Below are 18,027 nucleotides of genomic sequence, written 5' to 3' on the forward strand. Positions count from 1 at the left end.
CATTTGTTTCTTGCACTTGCTAAGCATTTTATAAGGGAAGCTAAATAAATATAGTTCCTGTTCTCTAAATGTATTATAATTTTTTTTAATAATTTTTTTTTAATTTATTTATTTGACAGACAGAGATCACAAGCAGGCAGAGAGGTAGGCAGAGAGAGAGGAGGAAGCAGGCTCCTTGCCGAGCAGAGAGCCCGATGCGGGGCTCGATCCCAGGACCCTGAGATCATGACCTGAGCCGAAGGCAGCGGCTTAACCCACTGAGCCACCCAGGCGCCCCTAAATGTATTATAATTTTTAAGGCAAAATTATAACTTGATGGATTATAATGTTGCAGATAAGGTTCATAAATGTCATCCAAAGGAATACACCTAAGACCTAAATAAGTGTGTTAATACCAAAGAAAGGTGCTTAACCTCTGTGGATTCAAAGGCAACTGAGTCAGGGAGTTTTGGGAAGAGTGTCCAGTGAAAATGGTACCACTACTGTGATTTTTCAGCTTTAACAAAGGAGGGGTGTGGGGCATAATAAACAGATGTAAATAGAAGGTAAAGTAAACTCTTTCATGAAATGAGATTTTTAGAAAATTTGGAGGTGAGAAGAAAAAAAGAAACAAGATGGAATCGGGAGGGAGACAAACCATAAGAGATTCTTAATCTCACAAAACAAACCGAGGGTTGCTGAGGGGCGGGGGTAGGGAGAGGGTGGTTGGGTTATGGTCATTGGGGAGGGTATGTGCTATGGTGAGTGCTGTGAAGTGTGTAAACCTGGCAATTCACAGACCTGTACCCCTGGGGCTAATAATATATTATATGTTAAAAAAAAAAAATCTGGAGGTGACAAATAATGGACATGAAATGCTAAAAAACCCCAAGCATTGTGCCAAATTGAGTAGTACAATAGATTGTTAAGTAAGCAGAGTTAAAATTGTCTGCTATAGTGTGATAGGAGATTATCTCATTTTTTGTTGGCACTGTATTGAGAAACTAGTAAAGTATTTTGGGGTGCCCCTATCAACATAATTAAAGAGGAGAAGAAAGAAGACCTAAATAAAAAACTTTGCATATCCCAACGTTTTCAGTGACAATACCTAGTAGAAGGCTATGCCTCTAATTGGAACAGATAAATGTATTTTAAAAATTAGACGTCCTTCAAGGAATAGTCAAGTGACTTGTCATCCTTTATTACCCCAACTCCTTCTCATTTATGACATAGTCCTCTGAGTTTCCACTTTCACAATAACAGTGAAAATCTTTTGTTGCTGCTGGAATGGTGGACTCTTCAATGGCAATGTGAATATTGTCTTCTCTGGTTGAGGTAGCGTACTCAACCATATAGACTTTCAAGCCTGGCAACAAAAATACAGAAAAGGCAACTAGGGTCAAGACCCAAACCAATACCAATGGGACTTTATTTTTCCTTTTCCTTTCGTTTTCTTTTCTTTCTTTCTTTCTCTCTTTCTTTCTTTCTTTCCTTTAAGTCAGGGAAGGAATTTACATGAATATTCTTATTCCTAATTTTTCTACAGGGTAGGAACAAAAGACAGCATTTTCCAATTATCTTTCAGAAAGAGGTTTTTAATTATATTGATTACATATTATATTTACCTTTTTATCTAGCTGGAGGAGGTAGTCTTTATAAGTAAACCTTTAACAAAAAACTCCCTAAGCCTATCAAAAACGTGCATTTGGTATGTATTATTTTTACCATATTAAAAAGAATTCACAGAAGAAAAAAAGCTGATTTAACTTCAATGAGAACTGAAAATCAAGTAATCTCAAGAAAATGAAGGTTTTTTTTTAAAAGGTAGAACAGTGTAGAGGGACATTCTATGTTTCTAGATATAAAGTCTGAATATTTAAAACTGTTAATTCTCCCCAAGATAAATTATAGGCTTAATATGATTTCAATTAAAATCAAAATTCAAAGTAAAAAATAATTATCAATGGTCATTTGAAAAAAACAGAAGAAAATAATTAAAAATAAATAAAAAATCTAGAATGTCTTAAATGACAAAACTGGCCATATTAAAACGTGTTATCAAGTGAAATGAACTTTACCAACTAGGAATTCATAAGGATAAGAGATGTACTTAGGAACATGAAGTTATGAAGTGGATCCGTTGAGATTTTAATTTAGGCTCACTGTATGCTAAAACGTGCTCATTTACTATGCGTCCTCCTATAATGTTAAAATAGTATAAGGAGTATGGTACTAGAACAAAAATGACAGGAAATCTACTAACAAAGAAAAATAGATATCCTAGAAACAGACCCTTTACTACATGAAAATACATATGATATGATATAAAGAAAGGTCCATAAATCAATATGATCAGATATGATAAGAAAGGTCCATAAGTCAATATGAAGTGTTACTTCACAATGTGAAGTATTAGTTTGTAAATAGTTAAAACAATTGTCACTTAACTATCCAAAAAAAATCGCATCTTTACTTTAGAAGACCAAAAGTTAATCCCAAATAGGTTAAATATTTTTACATAAAAAAGTTACTCTGTCAAGGAATTGAGAGGAAATGAGAAATTAATAGGAGTTTCTGGTTACAAAAGACCGTTTATCCTAGAAGAATACACAGTGAAAACTAAATAGTTTTAACTACATAAAAACCTAAAAATCCAATCAGAAAAGAAAACAGAGTTGAACAGAAAAACGTTTATAGCAGTTACTCACTAATACCATCAATACATAGAGTCCCTTCAATTCAATAAGAAGCTGAAAAAGGAGGGGTGCCTGGGAGGCTCAGTGGGTTAAGCCTCTGCCTTCAGCTCGGGTCATGATCTCAGGGTCCTGGGATCGAGCCCTGCATTGGGCTCTCTGCTCGGCAGGGAGCCTGCTTCCTCCTCTCTCTCTGCCTGCCTCTCTGCCTACTAGTGATCTCTGTCTGTCAAATAAATAAATAAAATCTTAAAGAAAAGAAAGCTGAAAAAGGAAATGGATGAATTGTATGAACAGAGAAAATCACAATAGTATTCAAATAAGTGTTAATTAGAATAACTAGAATACGATATTGTGTCTGTCACTTAACAAATATTTTTGTTGGCGATATCTATTGTTAGTGAAGATGCAAAATACTGACATTGGGAATGCATGTGCAAAAAAGAAAACCAGAAGGATCAAGGAAAACCCAAACTTTTCCAGTGAAACAACCTAACAAAGGAAACACATTCATATATTTGCTTGTTGCTCTTCTTTAATCCATTTTATAAGCTTGTTCTTTGACCAGGAGGTCCTCTATTTAAAAGAAGACTCTCACTATGAGGTTGGTTTTTATAAACTTGAAAGGACCATATATTGCATGCCATTAATTTTGTTAGCCCAGGGTTTTTCGTTAGAACTTCATAAAAACATAAAAGAAAATGTCCAGTTGCGTTGGATCTTGGATAAAATTGCCTGTTCCTTATAGAATATGCACCCAGCAGGTATTCAGAGTTTGTGCAGAAAGCAGGAACTGAATTAGTATCAAGCTGAGCCTTGATCACTTTGAGGTGTTTCTTTTGTTGAATGCCAACATTGTTAAAAAAGTGCATTTGCTGTGACAAATGAAAATATAACATTTTCCCTAAAAGGTGGATTGCTTAGTAGCAATAATGTGTTTATCCAAAAACGCTTCTCTTATTTGCTTTCACTTTCCTTGAACCTGTTCTTTTATTTTCCCCCGTCAGTTTTTGCTGTAGTTTAGCCTCTATGGCAATGGAAGAGAATTTATATTTTATAAGAAAGCTAGTGATAGACATTGCTTCACTGATGTATTTAGAGGCCAAGAAGTCCTTTCAAAAGCTGCTTTTGATTTTTTTTTAATAGTATGTTTAACAAGTAGGACCCAGAATAATGAGTATTAAAGAAACAGACTTTTATCACTGTGCTTCCTCTGGAAATAAAAGCATCCGATAAGTAAATTTCCATAGTATAATACTGCCTTGTCTACCTCCAGGCCTTACGGTGTTAGAGTACCAGGTGTCCATGTATATAGACCGTATGCCTTTTTTTTTTCTTCTCATTTTGTAATCCTTAGACAAGAAGAAAGTAAGGATGGGAGTACAGCATTTTCTCTCCCAAGAATGAGGGAAAGAACAGTGAGACATTGTAAAGCACTGGACCATGAATTTTGCTGGGGGTGGATGGGGGGGGTGTGCCTTGTTTGTTAAGTCTCTGTTCCTTACTTGCCATGTGCCCTTGGGCTGGTCAGTCCACCTGTATTTTAGCTTCCTCGCCTACAACATACTGCATTACGGGAGTTTTCTCATTTCTCAACTCGTTGCTTTTGTAAAGCTCTATAATTCTTCTCAGAGAAATAAGTTCTAGAATGTGGATAGTTTAATGCCACATAAGTAGGAATGAGAAAAGATTGATTTTGGTATAGTTGAGAAAATCTAAAGGAACTATTGTGGAAGGATATATGCCAAGTACAGGATTTTTATGTTTCTTTTTTTCCCCCGATCATTTATTAAGGATCTTCTTCATTTATTAGCTCTGGTTGTGTATATGCTGTATGTCCTCACCTTCTGACTTGCAAATATGGGCTTGTTTGTTTTTTTAAAATGTTTTTCTTTGTGTAAGACAAGTATGAGATATTGTTTTTTATATTCCTTTGACATTGACCTTAATATTTGTGGAGAAGGTAGTTTAAATAACCAGAGCATTTGGCTGATTGCCTTTTCTCCTAGAATTGCAGAATTTCCATTTGAATTTTATCAACAGTCTATACCTTTAGGAGCAAAATACTCTTGCCCTGCAGTTAGATTTCTCAATTTACCTAAAATAGTATTAATTTGAATGTCTTTGATGTTGCTTTGAAAGCAATATTTTAAATAGCAACTATTGTTATTCAATACTGAGTTACCATGGTAATAAAGAACATTCACTTGATTTAAACTTTTCAGAAAATTTAGACTCTGTTTTTCTAGTTGGTTTGAATGTACCACTGTAACTCTGCCCTTTCATTCCCAGTTTTTGAAGTAATTTGTTTTTCTAAGATTAGTGTGCATTTTTCTTTTTTTGAGCAAAATAAAACATCGAATTTTTACAAACCATTAATTTCTTTAAATCCCTAGGAGAGAGAACGGCACTTCTTTCCCTTTTTAAGTAATTTTGTAATTACATTCTAAATACTTTTTCAAGTAGCTCTAATGGAATTGCAATTGGAATTGCAATTCTTTTGTTGTCCTGGAATTTCCCTGTGTTAAACAGGGCTGCCCTTAAGAATAAGAATCATTTTTTATTCATAGTGTGTGACAAATAATAGGTACTTACTAAAAGTTTGCTGAGTGAGTGAGTAAAAGAATAACGTATGATTTAATTGATAAAAGTTCTTTCTGCTCAAAATACTAGTCTTTAAATTTGGTGCTATTAGCAATTATTGGTATATCATAGACAACAGAAATATTAGCAAAATTATTTACTTCATCTAGCACAGTGGATCAGAAGGAGTTCTTCTTTGGCTTTTTTACTTCACTTTTTAAATAAAACCTTCTTGATTCTTCTGCTTTTTATTACCAACAGATCTAGGAGACATTGGTTTTTCTGTTCTTCTGGATTCTTGGAATATACATTTAGCATTTATTTGTTTGTAGTGCACTTTTCTTTTGATAACATCTGTGTTCAGTACTAGACCTTCAGCTTACTGAGGACCTAAATTGATTCCTGGTCAATAAATGTTTGCCAAAAAAGTAATTTTTAGATGTGCATATTTTGTTTATATATTTAAACAGTGCTCCCTAAATATTATGGGGGAAATTAGCTTGTACCTTCTCTTTAAAGTAGCGTGTGTGTATATCTGTGTGCGTTTGTACATGTGCATGTTGTGTTTCTTCATTGATGCTATGACTTCCTTAGGAGATGGAGGAGTGGACAGTTGGAGTGTAAGATATGTGAATGACAAGTACCTTTGAAGATATGTTCATGTGTGTGTACAAGTGATAGTATATGCATCTATCTTTTCAAAAATTATTCCTGAGATATTAAAAATATGAACAGATTATAGATAAAAGTTAACACATTTTTCCTTTCATCTCATATCCTTAAACATATTCATCCTTGATATATATATATATATGCTTATAGATTCTTAAATATATTGTAGATGAAGTTATCCAACACCTTGGAGAGATTGGAATGCTGGAGAAGATTCACTATTGTATGATGGATTATCAACTCCTTAACTAAATTCCCGTAAAGGATTTTTTCACTGTGGCTTTGAGAAAATTCACTGATGATAGGCATTCTAGAGCCCTTGAAAAAGCTCTGGGGTGACTATTTGTAGGCCAAAAATGACAAATGAGAGAGGCCAATTATTGGGCTTCTTTTTTTTTTTAATATATATATTATTTATTTATTTGAGAGAAAGAGAGAAACACAAGCAGGGAGGAGGGGCAGAGGTGGAGGGAGAAGCAGGCCCCATGCTGAACAGGGAGCCTGATCCGGGGCTTGATTCCAGGACTCCAGAATCATGACCCAAGCCAAAGGCAGATGCTTAATGAAGCCACCCAACCGTCCCTGAAGTGAGCTTCTTGAACTCAGGGAAGATGTTGGGGCCCCTAAAGGCAGGGGCTAAGAGACCACATTTAACTGATAAAGTCAAGATGGCTGGAAGAGTGTTCCAATTAGACTGATATGTAGAGATCTTCAGTATTGACTAAATGACCATGGCATCTGTAGGACTCAAATAGATGGACAGTCTATTAAAGTCTTACTTGATTTACACAAATGAGAAGAAAACTCTAAGATGGGCAAACAGAGGCATAACCTGAATCATCTCAATACAGAGTATAGCCCTTCTTCCAATTCCCAGACTTGAGTCAGTTCTAAACGGTCTTTAATAAAGGGATAGTCAGGTCCCTTTGAGAAAAGACCCTTCTCTATGTCAAAATTAAACTATACAATGATCCTCTTCTGATTTGGCAAGTTTAGTACATGGGTGAAAGGGAAATATTCAATTTTTGGTGAACTGACATTGACTCTAAGCTGCTATTATATCCTGAGGAACCAAAACATTACTGTAGTAGACCAGTAACAGTTGGGGCTTATGGGAAGCTCATGGAGTTTCACCTTCAGTATGTGTCCCCATAGGCCCAGTGAGTCCCTGAATCCACCAGAATGCATGATTGGAATACATGCTGAGCCACTGTCAGAATCCCTTATTTATATAATCTTTTTCTCCCACTTTAATATGATTTTTAAAAAATTTACTCTTGATGTTTTGCACTTTTAAAAAGGGAATATTTCCCATGTTTGACTGTTAGTCTTAAGTTTATTTCATCATATGTGGTACTGTTTGCTTCTTAAAGTCCAACAGTTAAGCCCCATTCTTTTCTGTTTGTGTAAATATTGTTAAAGATAAGTTTTTGAAGACCTCACTAACCAGTATATGGTTTTTACCAGCTTTCTTTGTTCCCTGCAATTCCTCTTTGTTTTTTCTCTCTTTTTTTTTTTAAGATTTTATTTGTTTATTTGACAGAGAGAGCACAAGCAGGGGGAATGGGAGAGGGAGAAGCAGCCTCCCAGCTGAGCAGCGAGCCCGATGTGGGGCTTGATCCCAGAACCCTGGGATCATGACCTGAGCTGAAGGCAGACATGTAATGAACTGAGCCACTCAGGTGCCCCTGCAATTCCCTTTCTAAAGAGAAGACAGTCTCTTGGAACTATTATTGCATTTTTGAGATGGAGTCGAGAGGAGGTGGGTAGAAAATGACTAAATAGGTGAGAAAGAAGAATTTTTTTTGGAATGAGTGGTTTTCATTAAAAAAAAAAGAGAGAGAAAGAATGGGAAATTGAATAGAGAGAGGAAAAATAGGAAAGAAAAGAGAAATGAAACACCTGCCTGTCTTTCCTAATTTGAGCATACAGGCTGGAGACCTTTGGGATATAAAAGCTGCTTTGTGGTAGAGAATGTTGAGGTAGGCATCAATGGAAGGAGCATAAGAGAGAGTATAACATGTTTGTGGACACTTAAATCATTCTCTCTCTTCACTCCTCCCCACCTTCCCATGTATCAATGATTGGTTTCTGAGCAGTAATAGGAAGTTAGAATTATTATTAGATTAATTAGATTATTATTAGATTAATAATTAATAATTAGATTATTATTAGATTAATTATTAGAATTATTATTATCTTTTGATGAATGGCCAATCTGTAACTTGACATTATGTAGAGATTGGGCTACCTGGATGGATCCCAGGTACTGTCAAGCTCATTTCTTTTTTCATAACATTGATCACCTACTGGACCTTCTGTGTATTTATATGTTAAATTATCATCATTATGCATAGTTTTCATAAAATAATGAGTAACTTGTGAAATAGATGCCAATTCATCATCAACAGATTTGAGCATTTTCATGTGTTCAGAGAAATCGTTATGGCCTCCAAGGTATATGGCAGATCTTGACAAACATGTTGTTCAAGGTATATATTCAACTTTTTGGACAAAGTAAGATAAATTTAGCATTTACTTTTTTATTAATCATCCTGTATTTTAGCTTATAAACACTTATTGTGTTTCATAAGAAAGGACAAAATAAGAGTGTCCAGGCTGCTCTATACACTTCACGGTACTATATAATTTTATATATAACTTTCATATCAACCTAAATTATGATTTCCTACTGACACTGTCCCCTCAAGGCTTGATGGCCCCATGTATCTCCTGGACTGCAGCGCAGGGCCTAGTGCAGCTGGCTGGCGTGCTGAGGGGCCTATAGGGTATTTATCTAGTTCTGCCACCCCAAGCCCAGATTGGACCATGTTACTTGTCCCGAGGTGTATGTGTGTCTGAGAGCACTTCATTTTAACAATGGGCATCTGTACTCATAACGAAGGTGTTAGTTATGTTACTTCTGGAAAGGGCTGGAAAAGAAATTGATTTATTCTGGCTTAACCACAGGCACATGCATCTCGCCCGTAGTTGCGGAGAACATGGCAGAAGCTCTAAGTGGAAAGTGGGGGTCTAGCAAGCCCATGTGCTGCAGGTTGGGTTCACCAGAAACTGAGTCTGAGAAGTAATTTATGAATTTGAAATGTTTATTAGGGATCAACACCCCCAAAGGGAGAAGGAAGGATGTGGGATTGGGTTGAGCTTCCTCAACAGTTGAATCACCGTGCAGAGTCTACAAGCCTTAGCCAGACTGGTGGGAAGCTTTGAAGCAAGTATTTCCCATCTGTAATATTGCCTCTGTAAAGCTAAAATACCCCTGCCTGTTCAGCTGCTGGCTATGAGCTGTTCTGGGAAAGTCATTTCTGTCCCTTGCATCTGAGGTGGACCCTGATGGAAGTGACAGCCGGAGGCTACCTGCTGACTGTACTCATCATAACAGGATGACAAGCACGTCACTGAAGCAGAATAAGGGGGTGGGGGGGTTCTATGTATCAACCACAGCCCCCTAGTGTATTTCATTAGTAACATTCAATTTGAAAATAAGATTCTGAGATGAATACTAAATTGAACAGAATGCTAGCAAGGGTGAACCAGCACCGTCCCACGCAAACCAAGACATACAGCTACCCTCCCCATCAGTGGCTTTTGCAAGATTCCCATCCTGTCCTTAAGCTTATGTTCTTTAAGGGATTCAGAGTTGAAAGGTGGCTCAAAGATCACTGAACTCATTTTGTCAACTGAGAAAAGGAGTTAAGATCAGAGACAGAAGGAGGTGGAGAACCTCAGACTTTCTGACAACCAATTTGGGACCTTTTCTATTATACCCTGTTGCTTCTAAGTATTGCAAACTCTGTAGTAAAGAGAGATTCATTCTATGGTACACCCTGTATCATGCAGACTCACTTAGAACACTGCCTGTCTTATGAGATAATCTTCAGTTTTTCTTGTAAAATAATAGAAATATTATAGTGTAATCATTTACAGATTTTGCTTAAAGACTAAGGGCATGGGGATGATGCCTATTTCCTTATAACCCTTATCTTATAATTTCAAATACTGTGCTGCATGATGCTAGTTATTATTAAAGCTAAATTTAAGTCTCCAATGAGTCTGTTTAATACCCCTTAAGGATTTTGTCTTAATGCTTTTTGAAGAAAGAAATTAAAACTGGCAAATCAAGTGTCATATGAGCATTAAAAGAAAGAGGAGAAAGTTTGTATCTAATAATAAAAATCCCAATAACTTCTTACCAGGTTTTTTAGAGCAGCATTATCACTCTTTAGAGATGTTTTATTTAGTTTTCTTTCCTGCCTGTGATAATGTAATACTTAAAGTAGGTAAAACATTCATTTCCATAGTGAAGACTATGGAGAAGCAAAGGTAAGGAAAGGAAATTACTTGGAAAGAAACAGTGATTTAGAGTTGGTAAAAGTCTCCACGGAGTTCCTCCAGCAAACAACAGCTGTTTCTCAGGTTCTTACTGAAGACCCCCATTAAGTGGCTATGATCACATCTTTAGATGCAAAGAACTTTTGTACTACAGAAGGAAGGCAGCATTTTTTATTTTATTTTCTGCCCTTATTTAACTTCTTTCTTTTTTTATAGTGGTAGGAAGATTTTATTGTCTTCTCATTTCAGAAACGTATTTGCATACAGGTTTTTTTGTTGTTATGCAAATTTGTATTGCATCTGTTACATTCTGCATTTGGGGGAGGACTACAAAGTGGCCATTTTTCACAAAAGGGAAGATAAAGAATTGAGTCACAATAAATATACAAAGAAGTCTGAATTCGAATTGGAAAGATTATTTTATTTTTCTCATCTTTGATTTTAAATAATTAAGTGTATTGTCTCACAATTGATTGTCCAGAGAGTTCCAATTAGTGTAATCACATGTAGTATGCTGTCCAGCTCTGATAGCCTCACAATCTTCGTTGATTCAACGGGAGAAGTGGAGAGTGGGTGAAAGTCTACAAAAGCTTATTTTAATTAAGATATATCCCCGACTGGTAGACAATCATGTTCAGACATTATCTCATCATTAGTCAACTCATCAAAATATCACTTTTCAGAAAATCCCCTGATTCTTTTCAGTGGCTTTAATGAAATTATTCTAAGAACCCAGTGAAAGGATTGAGATCTAGTGTTCAGATAATTGCCATTTTCCTAAGAAATAGACTTGGGGCCTCCTGAGAAAGCAGATCATCTGGTGTGACATTTGCAGCAAGAGAAGAAGTAGTGTTTTAAAAATTCTGCTGCTTAACAGAGGAAACACCAGTTTATTTCAGTCTTTTTTCCCAGCATCAGATAAACGAAGAGATGCTAATTAATTAGTTGATAGGCAGAAATCTGGGAGACTAAGCAATCTTTCATTTACTCGGATTTTTCTAAGGATACTTTTCTATGTATATTTTTATTCTCATAAAAAATAATCATTATACCTGTATGGGATAAAGTTAATTGTTCATATTTAGGAATTTATGAATGTAATAATAAAAATAAACATTTTAGAAGGACATAATTTTAAGCAGCTCTTTTCTTTGTATACGTATGAACATTTTTTTTAACATTTGTGGTGGCTAGTGAAGAATCTTCATGTTTGCTTAGTGTTGCTTGCATTTAGGATATCAGATTAAAGGATGCTTCAAATATAAGAATATTCATTCTAAATGTTACAGTTTGGGTGGATTTGCAAGTGATTTCTCATATGCTACTTTTGCTGCGTGTGTGTGTGTGTGTGTGTGTGTGTGTGTGTGTGTGTATTTTAAATCCTATCAATATAATGTTATCTCCAGAGATTGTCTTCCAAATTTACAATCAAATATTTTTTGTGATGATAAAAACAGGGAAAAGCCTCCAGCTATATTATGTTATGGTTGTTCAAATTAAGAATTCTGATTTTTTTTTTTTTTGCATTTCCATCACTTTGGGAATCATTCAGTAAAATTTTAATTTATATTGTTAGCAGCCCAGGATATATTGTATTCAATGTAGCTGTTTGATTGAACCATTCTTTCTTTTCTTGATGTAAAAGTTCATGTTTGTGGCTGTGTTTTGGCTCTGTTTTCCAAGATTTGTTTAGGAAAGGGATAAATGGAGGGGAGAGGGAGAAAAGGAGAAACACTACAAATTGCTCATTTAATGAAATGCTACGTAAATTGGGACATGTCCCGAAAGACAAGTGTCACATCAGAAGAATTTACTAGTCATTTCATTGACATAAACATTATCAGCATAAATTAATTTTTAAGATATGAACTCAAAGAGTAAGTATACTTAAAAGAGAAAAAGAAAACATGCTTTCTTATATCTGTGGGCTGTAAAGTACAAGCACCTCTCTTAGGGTCTTCTCAGGTCCTCCCCAAGTGTGCGGTAGGTAAGAATGTCAGAGTGCTGATAGCAAGCAGCAGAGAGTCAGTTAGACATTGACTCAATGTTGTAATAAATATGGAGATAAATCACCATCCTGCTTCTCAGCACCCTTTGTAACCACTGTGTTCACCAGGGTTTAACATATGGCTATTTAGTAACTGGGAAGTGGCGATGGTCATCAACTGTGAATTTTCAGTATTTCGTGGAAATTGTGCACCTTCATTTAGTGATGGATTTACTGTAGCTTGGAGCCTCGGCTTTGCACTCTCTCTCAGCCTGAGACCCTGTCAAGGCTGGAGCTCCAGTACCCTTATTTTTCATGGTTGATAGATGACCAGTTGCGCTTTTCTGAAAGGCGTTATGATTAACCTTGGAAATTTCCTTTATGCAGTAAAAATAGAAATATTATTTCAACTAATATTTATCGAGCATCTTAATAGGTATCAGATAATGTTCCATATCTGGGTGATGTAATACCCATCTACTTGAAGGAGAAGGAGTGGTGGATAGACAATTATATCTAACAATAAAAAATCCAATCTGGAACATTCTTTGAGAGTGTAAGCATGGAGTATATTAGGAATACGCACAGTAGGGCCATCTATTCCAGATTTTAAAGGAGGAGGAAAAGAAAGAGGAGGGATCAAGGAAACCTTCCCATAGGGATGACTAGAGGTAATGAGTACCTAGTTCTGGAAACACGGGACCAGCATCAGGGTGATAGACTACGCTATGCAATGCAGATAATTATGCAGTACAGCTATTTCTAAATTAGAACTGAGGATTCTTCCTTCGTCCACATTCCTCTTTTTCCTTTTTTCCCCCATTTCCTTTCACCCCTTTCTCCATCCCTACCTTCTTCTCTCCTCCTTCTCTTCTTCTTCCTATCCCTCCTTCCTTCATTATGAGCTTAATAAGCACAGAATCTTGTTAGTCAAAAGTTTTGGTTCGTGGGTTAATGTCATCATTGGACAATCCCTGACCCTTAATCATTCATTTACTCTTTTATGATGCTATAGATATATTTCATACACATAACTAAATTTTATATATTTAACATAGTTGTGAAATATTAACAATGATGACCTCCCTCTTGCTTTTCTCCTATTTCATCTTCTTACCCCTTCTAAAAGATATCCATTATCCTGGATTATGTATATTATGCTTTTTTTCCACTGGTTTTCTTTGTTTTATACATGACATTTCTAAATGATACATTGCTTCGTTGCTTTTTAAGTTAACAAATGATATTTTTCTGTATATAATCTACTTGGGTTTTTTCCACTCACCATTTTACTATGTTTTAATTTGTGACTGATTTCATTCAGTTCCACTTCAATTAATATTCCGTTGTGTATATGTGCGGCAAATTGTCCATTCTCCTGTAGATAGGCAATTGAGTGGTTTCACTTTATGTTGTAATGAAAGTGCTATGAATATTCTTTTACTTGCTGCCTAAGACATTATGTGAAAATTTCTGCAGAGTATATACCCAGGAATGGAAATATTGGCTCATAGGGTACACTGAGGTTAAACTTAGAAGATAATCACAAGTTGTTTTCCAAAGCTATTGTACCAACTTGCAATCTCACCAGAATGATATGAGAGCTTACGTTGATGCATATCTTCTTTAACACTTGGTCTTGTGAGATTCATTTCTGTCAATCAAACGCACCATAATATATGAATGCTATCTAATGGTATGTGGCTTTGATTAGCACTTTCCAGGTTACTGTTGAGATTGAACATCTCTTAGGTATATTTGTTGATCATGACTATTTCCTCTAATCTTTAAATTTTAAGATTTTATTAGTCTATATAACGAATACTTTTTATTTTTGTACTGACAGTTGTTGTAATATCTTAATCTAAAAAGATATAGTTATTAACGTGAAACAGACATGACAGTACTATACAAAATGGTGGGCACATTTTTAATAAAAGATATGCATTTAAAATAATGGAGAAGTCAAAACAATAGGTAATAGTTACATTTTGAAATTATTTTCATGACTTATTTTTTCACAACTTGATGTTTATTTTTCTTTCGACAGAACGGTTTCGAGATTTACTACTTCCGCCACCTAATCAAGACTCTGAGATTCTGCCCTTCATTCAATCTAGAAAGTATCCCAAGTAAGCACTAGGGGTTCACTGGATATTGGGTGGGGATGGGCGCAGTAACAGGGGAGGCTTGGGGGGACAAAAACAAAATAGTTTCTTTCTAAGGATTTCTGAAAAAGTTAAAATACTCCAACCTACTTAAGGAGGGCATCTCCTGCACTGTAATGTCTCAGGCTCTTCACAGCTGGGTCAGAGAAAAGAGCCTTGCCTGCACTACAGCCCAGCTGCGAGTAGGAGTATTGGCAGAGGGCGAGCTGTAAGTTACCTGCACTGGTGTCTGGTCATGCCTCTTTTTGCTTGATTCTGTATCAACAGCGACAGATATTTTGTGGGTGATCCCTCATCTGGTGTCCTGGTTTCTAGCCTTTGAATGCAAGGATTCATTCATATTGTAATGAGTAGTTTTAAGATAACCACCTGTTAGATATGATTTTAATAATTTCTCTATATTCTTCTTTACTATCTTGAAGATTACGGGAAGTGAAATCTCCTGGCCCTTTCTTATGTGGGGCAGAACTGTTCTTCTCTTAGATGCTACAAGTGTACTTATTGGTTGAAGGCATATGCCTTCATCTTCCCAGAGAATCAGCAAGTATGTTTTTTATTAGGCATCTTATTCCTGAAAAGCTGATGGATGCCTGTATCTTGATCCTTCCTGTACAAGCTTGGAGTACCCTCTACTTCATGGTTGTCTTACTCTATTTGCTAGCTAGTCTACAACAAGCTGAGAAGGGAATAAACTGCTTTCTCATATAGAAAAGGAAGGTCAGCAACTTGAAGAATTAGAGCTTGGTTTATACATATTTCATCAAAACCAATCACTATGCTAAATGACTCATTCTTTGATTGACTTGGTAGTTTATTCAAGTATCCACGGGACTTCAATTTTAGAATAATTTTTTCCCTAAAACTTAGCTTTGATAATAGTGACTTACCTCTGATAACAAAAATACAGGATCTGAATTATCTGGTCATTATCTTTGATATTAATCCTGATTTAATATCTAGCAATAATCTTCTAGTTCCCTCACAGGGACCCTCCTGAGGGACATACAAAACCTGGACATCATTCTGTGCATATTACTTTTCATGACAGGGAGCATGGAGGAGTCTGAAGGGGCTGACACATGTCTATCAGTATTTTTGCCCTCGGCTGCTGTTTGCAGAGGGTAGTGATGCCTGATCTTCTGCCTCTTTCACTTACTATCCACCTCCCATATTTGTTGAAGAGGGGAACCATAGTTGCTTCTCAGATTACCCAATGGTAATCTGTTTCCCGCTATTTCCCTAGGTTTCCTTAGCTCTATGTTTTTAACACGTATCCCTCTTGCTCTTAGGTTGCTTTTCCCATAGTGATGTTCCAATATCATTCTGATATTTAACAGAGATACCATGAGACAATCCTTCGTCAGTGTCTAGTCCTTAGGGTAGTTTTTGTGTTTGTTTTGTTTTTGTGGGGGGCATCTGTGGACTAAAACAATAAAAGTCATCCATTGATGCCACATACACCATGTTGGGGCGAGTAGGAGTGCAGACTGCCTCACGAGCCATGCTTTGTGACTCAGGTCACCTAACCCTCTGTACCTCAGTCTCCACCTCTGTGGAAGGGGAGAAATAATAAGACCTACCACCAAGGGGTGTTATGTAGATTAAATCTACATAATTAAATTAAATTAAATTAATAAACAAAAAGATATTTAGAACTTAGCTGGACACATAGCGATACTTCATATGTAGCTGCAAGTATTGCTACTCATTTAAAATTGCATATAGCATTAACTAGATCTGTCTGTTTCCAAACAAGTTAGTGAAGTAGACTATTCATTGATCTTGGAGGATAGGTCTTATGTCAGGATACCTTTATCACTCTTCCCTTAATAATATTTGGGGCAGAACTATTTATTTAATATTTCTAGATTATGGCTAGTTGCTGATGTGAGGCACTGCTTTGGTGACCACTTAACATCATTATGAGACTGAGAGTGGTGCATAAACAATGAATTTTGGAACACTGAAAAGAAATAAAATAAAATAAAATGAAAAAAATCATTATGAGTTTCAGTTTTCCAAATTACCCAATGAAAGCATGCTAATTAAAGAGATCTTTAATTAAGAAGTCTGAATAATATTTATATATTTATATAAAATAACTATATAAATAGAATGTATTTATTTAAATATATAACATTAAATAATATATAATATTTATATAAAAATTCTGAATTAAATACAATTGGCTTATTTAGGTTTATTTAGGTTTTATATTTATATAAAATATAGTTTATATAAAATATAATGTATATAATATATAATATTTATATAAAAATTCTGGATTAAATACAGTGTCTTATTTTAGGTTATAGAATATTAAAAATTTGCATCCTCCCATTGTCCATATAATGTCTAGTATGGGCTAGAATTTTAGGAGGTGCTGATGAACAGACAAAGGGTAATAGTTCTATTTATGCTATGCCTAAGGAGTGTTAAACTGGTCCAAGGAAAAGCATAGGAGCAAAAACTCTGGGCATGTAAATAATGGCCATGTAAAGAAGGCTGGGGTAGAAGAAGAGGCAGTTGTATTAAGAGCCACTTGATAAATATAAGGGGGCAGGGATCTGTGTATGTCTAGACCTAATTTAAACTATTTTGGGATTATTCATGGTTTTCCATATTCTCATTTAGTCTCATTTGTATTCACTCTTAAATATACTATCATTTATTCATTACTGAGGATGGCTATAAGTCAAGGAATTTGTCATTTCCTGACATGCAAAAATTTCTGGAAAGCTGGAAATTTAATCAGACCCTTAGTGTTTGTTGTTCTCATTCACAATGTCATAGACCTATTTGTATTGAGATTATTCTCCCTCCCTTTTCTGCTTGTTTTATGACTCACTGAGTATAGACCCTATTAGGGAGAGATGTTTTAGGAGTTAAAATATGGTTTGAGAAGCAGCTTGTTTGCCCTGTTATCTAGTGTCACAGGGTAATGTGTATAGAGCATGGTATAGCTGAGCTTCTTTAAGTCAGACTCACTCTGCCCTGGTTAATATGAGTTGGTGAGTGGACAGTGGTTATTGGATTGAGCGTAGGAACTCTAGTCAGGATATTGTCCCTATAATCTTAAGCAACTGGTTATCAAAAGACATATAATAGATACTAAAAAAGGGAAATTTTTGTATTTTACTTAGTAGAGACATAATCATGGAGAAGAGAACTGACCAGTTCTTGAAATGTGTGTGTATATGTGTGTGTGTGTGTGTGTGTGTGTGTGTGTGTGTGTTTTATGGAAAGCTATTAAAAAAAAAAAAAAAGTTCCCTGCTGGGAAACATTGTTCTGTTCATTCATCACATTCTTACGTTTGTGATCTTGCATTTGACACTTTGCTAAAGCCTGGCACAGCCATTCTCATCAGATGTATGCGAAGACATTGCCTCATGAAAGTTCTTGGAGCATGAATAGGTGTGACCATTGTCAGAAACAGGTGAATGAAAAGAAGAAAAGGAATGTATACTTAATATAAAATAAATGTTGATTCATAGGTTAGAGGAAAGAAATGGAGATAATGAAACTTGCTTTGTTGCTCATGTCTTAGCTGGTGTCACTGTTAACTCTGAGGCATTTGGGTTTATAACATATTTA

The 18,027-nt window shown here is 35.6% G+C and overlaps 1 protein-coding gene across 2 annotated transcripts in view; it reads left to right on the forward strand.

Annotated features, from left to right (window-relative positions):
• The window catches only part of LOC111154476 (NADPH oxidase 4), a 160,617-nt gene that overhangs the window by 99,470 nt on the left and 43,120 nt on the right, over positions 1-18,027 (forward strand). For both annotated transcript variants that reach the window (XM_022514087.1, XM_022514088.1), the window contains exon 13: positions 14,315-14,396. In XM_022514087.1, the coding sequence (XP_022369795.1) occupies positions 14,315-14,396 (82 nt within the window). The remainder of the gene's footprint in view (positions 1-14,314; positions 14,397-18,027) is intronic.

The sequence above is a fragment of the Enhydra lutris genome, unplaced genomic scaffold, assembly GCF_002288905.1.
Source record: "Enhydra lutris kenyoni isolate GAN:26980312 unplaced genomic scaffold, ASM228890v2 scaffoldscaffold37, whole genome shotgun sequence".
In the NCBI taxonomy this organism is placed as follows: Eukaryota; Metazoa; Chordata; class Mammalia; order Carnivora; family Mustelidae; genus Enhydra; species Enhydra lutris.